The sequence below is a fragment of the Mauremys mutica genome, chromosome 5, assembly GCF_020497125.1.
Source record: "Mauremys mutica isolate MM-2020 ecotype Southern chromosome 5, ASM2049712v1, whole genome shotgun sequence".
Classification (NCBI taxonomy): Eukaryota; Metazoa; Chordata; order Testudines; family Geoemydidae; genus Mauremys; species Mauremys mutica.
This window is the reverse complement of record NC_059076.1, coordinates 76,020,923-76,029,229: the sequence shown is the minus strand read 5'-3', so window position 1 is coordinate 76,029,229 and position 8,307 is coordinate 76,020,923. Positions and strand designations below refer to the sequence as shown.

General features: G+C 43.4%; 1 protein-coding gene across 1 annotated transcript; it reads left to right on the top strand.

The window, feature by feature from the left end:
* The first annotated feature begins 1,586 nt into the window (after positions 1-1,586).
* On the top strand, positions 1,587-4,775 carry LOC123371105 (zinc finger MYM-type protein 1-like). The gene has a single exon (XM_045018326.1). It carries the CDS (start codon positions 2,004-2,006, stop codon positions 4,662-4,664), a length of 2,661 nt encoding a protein of 886 aa, XP_044874261.1. The 5' UTR covers positions 1,587-2,003; the 3' UTR covers positions 4,665-4,775.
* The last annotated feature ends 3,532 nt before the right edge of the window (positions 4,776-8,307 follow it).

Sequence of the window (8,307 nt, the reverse complement as noted above, 5' to 3'; positions counted from 1 at the left end):
GGGCTCTGGGATGGACTAGGCTGGGTGGTGGGTTCAGTCTAGTCTTCCAGCCTGTTGCTCTCACTGGGGTTTGTGGTTTTCATCTGGCTCCACTGAAAAGACCAAACAAGCCCAGTAGAAAAGGGGAGTGAGAGAGGCAGGAAGGAGTTTGTAAGGGGTTTAAGTGACCCATCAGCGAAAGAGTAAAACCAGAGTTTGACTGGGTTTCCCCCCAGTCACCACTCCTGCAAACACTGGGCAAGGGGCAGCTCCATCCCCCACTGAGGCTATGGTGAGGGGCAACAGGGGAGGAAGGAAGCCACATGGCAGTCCCTTCCCCCCAACACCACCCTCCAGCCCCCAAACTCTATCCCAAAGCCTACACCCACCCCTCCGCACTCCCTCCCAGAGCCTGCACCCCTCCACCCTTCCTGCACCCCACCCCATGCCCCAGCCCGGTGTCACGAAGTGTGGGGGAGTTAGGCCCTGCACCCCCAAACTCCCTGCCGATTCACCAGGACTCTCAGCCAGCCAGTAAAGCAGAAGGTTTATTTAGACGACAGGAACACAGTCCAACACAGGTCTTGCAGGCACAGATAACCGGATCCCCCCGGTTAGGTCCATTTTGGGGCCTTACAGCCCCCCCCCTCGGGGATCAGAGCCCTTTCTCCCTGCTTCCCCTCTATCCCCAGCCAACTCCCGTCTGCCTAACCCCCTCCAACCCCTCCTCTCTCCTCCGCTTCTTTCCCGGGCCAGGAGGTCACCTGACTCCTTTGTCTCCAGCACCTTTAGATGCACCTTTGCAGGGAGGGGCCCGGCCATCTGTTGCTAGGCGACAGAACCTCAGGCATTTGGTTGCATGGCCTTTTGCTGCTAGAAACTTAGGATCTGTACCCAACCCCCAGTAAGACCAGTCCCACTTCGTCACACCCGGAGCCTGCACCCAGCACCCAAACTCTGTCCCACTCAGCTCTGGGCAAAGCTCCTTGGTCTGGCTCCCAGCCCCTCTCCAAGATTTGCAGCTGTCTGGAGGTGCTGCCTTCCACACCTTCCTCATTCACACCTCATTCAGTCAATGGGGCAATTGATTACAAAGTGGAGGGAAGATCTTATTCTACTTCTAGCAAAAAGACATTTTTCTTTTACCTTTATGCTACCTTAGGGGCCTGCTATAACATATTACTAAGGTTCAATACAAAGTCATGTAAAAGTTATACAAAAATGCATAATGCAGAGATTTATCTACAACTGCATTGATTGACTGCTGTGTGCAGTAATATAGTGACCCCATGGTCTTTGAATGAGGCTTTATACTCGGGGGGGGGTGCGGTGGCAAGTTGGGGGCAAGCAGGGGGGCAAGCGGCAGGTGGGCAAAGAGGCGAGCACTGAGCCAGCAGGGGTTCTAGGGGCAGGCATGGGGGTTTCTGGCAGGGGAGGGAGAAAGTGAAAGGTGGCGAGTGGTGGGTGGGGGACTGACTAGGAGGGACGCAGCAAGTCAGTGGGGTGAGGAGGGGTGTGATGGTGGGGCTGAGCGGGGAGGGGGCGAGTCCTATTTTACTGCTGTGATCTGGTCACCCTGTGTGTGCCAGGTTTCAGAGTAGCAGCCATGTTAGTCTGTATCCGCAAAAAGAACAGGAGTAATTGTGGCACCTTGGAGACTAACACATTTATTTCAACATAAGCTTTCATGGGCTACTGCCCACTTCTTCAGATGCATAGAATGGAATACTTCTTTTTGCCTATGTGTGCCGTTTCTCCCCCCCTCTCCAAACCTTCCTCTTTGGCCCATAGCTGTTTCAACGGGGTGGCGCTGAGGAAGGAGGGTTTGTTTCTGCGGGGTGGGCGGCGCTGGGGGGGGGGCAGTGTTTCCACGGGGTCGGGCGGTGCTGGGGGGAAGCAGGGGGCATAAAATAGACATTATTGAATAAAATCAGTTGTACAACTATCAAAACAAATTATTTTCCTAATATGAAAGTGAAAATCTATAATTAATATTCCTTTAGAATGTGGTGACTTCTATCAATATGGGCAAGAGATCAAGAGATATTGGTAGAAAGTACCCAAGTGGAAGTAAGAAAAGAGCCATATACAAGGCAAAGGCAGTTGAAAGACAGAAGCAAAAGGATGCTTTAAGCAAGTATTTTAGCAGACCTGATTCTACTGTTGAGCCAGAAGAGCTCAGTGAAGACGCAGATATGGTTGAAAATTCTCCAGTAGAACATACAACACAGACAGAGAACGACAGCAGTGACAAAGAATTTGAAGAGCCAAATCAGTCTGAAGAAGACACTCAAGCCAGTCACGGTGAAGAGAAGACTACAAAAAGGGCTGTAACTGATGCTGAAGGTACTGAGGGTCAAGAATGCTTTTCTGATAATAAAGATGTGAGTGTTTTAGATCCAGAGCAGAAAGGCAACTTCAACTCTGCTGACCAGATGGAAATATCTGATGATCCTGCAACTTGGCCAGAATACATTAGCCAGCGTATCAGGGAGTATTTAGTAAAACAAGGGCCGCCTAAAATTATTGTAGAAGATTTCCCTAAAAATAAGATTGGGAAACACTTTTCAAAGTTTCACTGCAAAAGGAAACTTTCAAATGGTGAAATTGTACCTCGTCCATGGGTGATATACTCAGTGTCAGCTGACAAGATCTTTTGTTATTACTGTAAGATTTTGTGCAATAATGTGACAAGTTCATTAGCATCTAATGGTTTTAATGACTGGTCTAATATTCATACAAGATTGTCCGAGCACGAAAACTCAAAAGGACATTTACAAGCTATGCTTAGTTGCTGCGACCTTCAGCAAAGGTTATCTGCTGAAAAAACAATTGACTCAATACAACAAAAACTTATTGACAAAGAAGCAAAACTCTGGTATCAAGTTTTTGAGAGACTAGTTGCTGTCGTTCAGTTGCTAGCAGAACGAAACTTATCATTTCGTGGGTCTGATGAACGGCTGGGAACATCACACAATGGAAATTTTCTTGGAGTTATTGAATTACTGGGAAAGTTTGACCCAGTGATACAGGAACATTTACGAAGAATCAAGAACGAAGAAATACATGACCATTATTTAGGAAAAAACATTCAAAATGAACTTATTAGCATTGTAGGGAATGCTGTTAAACGTGAAATAATAGCTCGAATTAAGGCTGCTAAATATTTTACTATTATACTCGACTGCACTTCTGACATTAGTCACCAAGAACAAATGTCATTGACAATTAGATATGTGGCTGATGGTGTATCACCAAGTATTCCAGCAGGAGTATATGAACATTTCATTAAGTTCATAGTAGTAGAAAGCAGCACAGGTGAATATTTGTACAATATCCTTTTAAGTGAACTCAAAGACCTGGGATTGGACGTTGCAAATATCCGTGGGCAAGGCTATGACAACGGTGCAAATATGAAGGGAAACATATCAGGTGTACAAGCACGACTTTTGAAAACAAACCCAAGAGCTTTTTTTACACCATGTGCATGTCACAACTATAATCTCATTTTGGGAGACATGGCCAAAACATGTCCAGATGCGATGAGTTTCTTTGGAGCCTTGCAGTGTATTTATGCCCTTTTTTCTGCATCTACTAAAAGATGGACTATTTTTAGAAAACATGTTACTGGCCTTTCGGTAAAGCCTCTTTGCGAAACACGATGGGAATGTAGAATGCAAAGTGTCAAAGCTCTGCGGTACCAAGCAGGGGAGTTTTATGATGCACTTGTAGAGGTAGAAGAAACAACTGATGATTCTCAAGCAAAACATGAAGCTAAATCGCTGGCTTTTCAAATAAGGGATTATAAGTTTTTGGTTTCGCTAGTTTTCTGGCATGATTTACTTTTTCAAGTGAATTTTGTGAGCAAAGAGCTGCAGAGTGATACAATGGATATTTCTGCAGGAATTTCTTCATTTGAAAAGCTTTGTAACTGGTTAAAAATGTACAGAGAGAAGGGTTTTCAAGAAGTGTTAACTGGTGCCAATGAACTTGCCAAAGATCTAGATGTGACTCCAGTATTCCAGACTAAACGTTTGCACAAACGAAAAAAACAGTTTGAGTACGAGTCTGCAGACGAGCCTTTTTCTGATCCAAAAGAAGCTTACAGAGTGCAGTGCTTCAATCAAGTGTTAGACAAAGCTTTACAGTCACTTGAACCAAGGTTTGAACAGTTACAAAAGCATGAGAGTTTATTTGGATTTTTATGCAAATTCAAAAATCTTCCCAAGGACACCATACGAAAAGCTGCTGCAGATCTGGAACTTGCATTGACAGATGTGAAACTAGTGCAGGAAAACGAACAAGTTTCAACTGTAAAATCAGTTGACATAAATGGCTACATGCTTTGTGAAGAACTGGAAGCATTAAAGCCAATTATTTCATCTGATTGTACAAACCCCCTAAAAATCCTTCAATTTCTTACATATAATAACCGATCAACAGGATTCCCAAATTTATTTATAGCAATTCGAATCTTCCTGACTATTCCAGTAACTGTAGCCTCAGGAGAGAGGAGTTTCTCGAAGCTAAATCTAATTAAAACATATCTGCGATCAACAATGCAGGAAGACCGATTAAACAATTTGGCAATCATGTCAATTGAATGCGAAGTAATGAAGAGCTTAGAGTTAGGCAATTTACTGAAAGATTTTGTCAGACAAAAAGCGAGGAAGATAAAGTTTTAAAAACATAGGTGAGGTGTACGATAAATATTGATATTTATAATATATGATGTAATGTATGTAATATATAATTTTGTTATTATGTATATAGTCATGGAAAGTAAATAATACATGGAAGAAATGAAAGGGGTTTTTTTTTGTGTTTTTTTTTTTTTTTTTTTAGTCATCCCTGCCGGGGCCCCGTCAAAACTATTCGAATTGGGCCCCGCACTTCCTAAAGCCGGCCCTGACTGACAGTAGGACTTACCGGTCTGTAATTGCAGAGATCTAGAGATCACTTCTAGAACCCTTTTTAAATATTGGCATTACATTAGCTATCTTCCAGTCATTGGGTACAGAAGCTGATTTAAAGGACAAGTTACAAACCATAGTTAATAGTTCTGCAACTTCACATTTGAGTTCTTTCAGAACTCTTGGGTGAATGCCATCTGGTCCCGGTGACTTGTTACTGTTAAGTTTATCAATTAATTCCAAAACCTCCTCTAATGACACTTCCATCAGTGATAATTCCTCAGATTTGTCACCTACAAGGGACGGCTCAGGTTTGGGAATCTCCCTAGCAGCCTCAGTCATGAAGACTGAAGCAAAGAATTCATTTAGTTTCTCTGAAATGACTTTATCGTCTTTAAGTGCTCCTTTTGTATCTTGATCATCCAGGGGCCCCACTGGTTGTTTAGCAGGATTCCTGCTTCTGATGTACTTAAAAAACATGTTTTTATTAACTTTTAAATTTTTGGCTAGCTGTTCTTCAAACTCCTTTTTGGCTTTTCTTATTACATTTTTTATACTTAATATGGCAGTGTTTATGCTCCTTTCTATATACCTCACTAGAATTTGACTTCCACTTTTTAAAAGATGCCTTTTTATCTCTCACTACTTCTTTTACATGGTTGTTAAGCCACGGTGGCTCTTTTTTAGTTCTTTTACTGTGTTTTTTAATTTGGGGTATACATGTAAATTGGGCCTCTATTATGGTGTCTTTGAAAAGTGTCCATGCAGCGTGCAGGGATTTCACTCTAGTCACTGTACCTTTTAATTTCTGTTTAACTAACCCCCTCATTTTTGCATAGTTCCCCTTTCTGAAATTAAATGCCACAGTGTTGGGCTGTTGAAGTGTTCTTCCCACCACAGGAATGTTAAATGTTATTATATTATGGTCACTATTTCCAAGCGGTCCTGTTTTAGTTACCTCTTGGACCAGATCCTGCGCTCCACTCAGGACTAAATCAAGAATTGCCTCTCCCCTTGTGGGTTCCTGTATTAGCTGCTCTAAGAAACAGTCATTTAAAGTATCAAGAAATTTTGTCTCTGCATTTTGTCCTGAGGTGACATGTACGCAGTCAATATGGGGATAATTTAAATCCTCCACTATTATTGAGTTATTTTATTTTGATAGCCTCGCTAATCTCCCTTAGCATTTCATCATCACTATGACTGTCCTGGTCAGGTGGTCGATAATAGATCCCTACTGTTACAGTCTTATTAGAGCATGGAATTACTATCCATAGAGATTCTGTGGAACATGTGGATTCATTTAAGATTTTTACTTCATTTGATTCTACATTTTCTTTCACATATAGTGCCACTCTCCCGCCTCTCCCCGTATGATCTGTTCTGACTTTCCAATATATTTTGTACCCCAGAATGATTGTGTCCCATTGATTGTCCTCACTCCACCAGGTTTCTGTGATGCCAATTATATCAATATCCTCCTTTAACATGAGGCACTCTAATTCACCCATCTTATTATTTAGACTTCTAGCATTTGTGTACAAGCACTTTAAAAACTTGTCACTATTTATTTGTCTGCCCTTTTCTGATGTGTCAGATTCTTTTTTATGTGAATGTTTCTCATCTGATCTGGCCCATACTTTATCCTCTTCCATCCTCTCCTCCTGACTAAAACCTAGACAATCAATAGACTCTCCTCTAAGAGAAGTCTCTGTTTGATCCACGTGCTCCTCTGCAGCAATCGGCTTTCCCCCATGTCTTAGTTTAAAAACTGCTCTGCAACCTTTTTAATGTTAAGTGCCAGCAGTCTGGATCCACTTTGGTTTAGGTGGAGCCCATTCTTCCTGTATAGGTGCCCCCTATCCCAAAAGTTTCCCCAGTTCCTAATAAATCTAAACCCCTCCCCCCTACACCATCGTCTCATCCATGCATTGAGACTCTGAAGCTCTGCCTGCCTACCTGGCCCTGTGCATGGAACTGGGAATATTTCTGAGAATGCCACCATAGAGGTCCTGGATTTCAGTCTCTTCCCTAGCAGCCTAAATTTGGCCTCCAGGACATCTCTCCTACCCTTCCCTATGTCATTTGTACCTACATGTATCAGCTCCTCCCCAGCACTACATATAAATCTATCTAGATGCCTCAAGAGATCCGCAACCTTCGCTCCAGGCAGGCAAGTCACCATACGGTTCTCCTGGTCATCACAAACCCAGCTGTCTATGTTTCCAATGATCGAATCTCCCATTACTAACACCTATCTTTTCCTAATGACTGGAGTTCCCTCCCCCGGAGAGGTAACCTCAGTGTGAGAAGATACCCCAACATCATCTGGAAGGAGGGTCCCAACTATAGGAAGGTTTCCCTCTGCTCCCATTGACTGCGCTCCTTCCCTGAGCCTTTCATCCTCCTTAACAGCGCAGGGACTATCTGACCACAGGTGGGACAAATCTACAGTGTCCCGGAAAGCTTCATCCACATACCTCTCTGCCTTCCTTAGCTCCTCCAGCTCGGCCACCCTGGCCTCCAAAGCCCGTATGCAGTCTCTCAGAGACAGGAGCTCCTTGCGCTGAATGCATACATATGCCACCCGCCCTCAAGGCAGGTAATCATACATGCTACACTGAGTGCAATAAACACTCAGCTCCCACTCTGCTCCCACTCTGCTGCTGGGCTTCTGCCTGCATCCTCTCCTACAGGTACCTAGGTTAATGATAGGGTTTTTGTTTAAATCAAAAAGTTTTGATTATAGTTTAGTTTAAAGATTTTAAAGAATGGCAAGTGTCCCTCACCCCCTTCCCAAACTCCCTCTTGAAACTCCCTGTTAGCGGCCCCTGGTCGCTGACTCACTGCTTTATAAAGCCCTGGCCTCCCTGATAGCCCTGCCCCCGACTAAGTCTCAGCCAATTAACAGAGGCTTCTAGATTCTTCTATAGGTTTCTAGAAAGGGGCACAGAAGGGATATGAGGAAATTACTCTGACCTAAACTAATTGGTGCACGATAAGAATATATCTAAAACAAAGATATACACCAAAACCCCTTGTTAAATCTGGATCTACTACTTGTGTGGAGATACTCATGGCAGAATGCAGTTGAAAAGCCCAGTGAATAATGAAGAGTGATGGACAGTGATGGAAAATGTGGTGGTGGTACAAAATAGTGATCAGTGCATAAGACAACAGTGTGTAAGGGACAATCCATGAAGAGCAACAGGAACTATAATAGCTAATGGGAAGAAAAAAGCCAGAGGCTACAGTTTATTAAAAATGATTTACATGGATTGAATCTGTACATACAATAGTAAAGCATTATTTGCTGCTGTAATGTGGCAGAGTGGCCTCATTCTGGTGCCAAGGGGGTTAAGTCACCCTGTTGGGCTCAGCTAATCCTGCCCCGTCTCCCTTGCCGGAAGTGCCG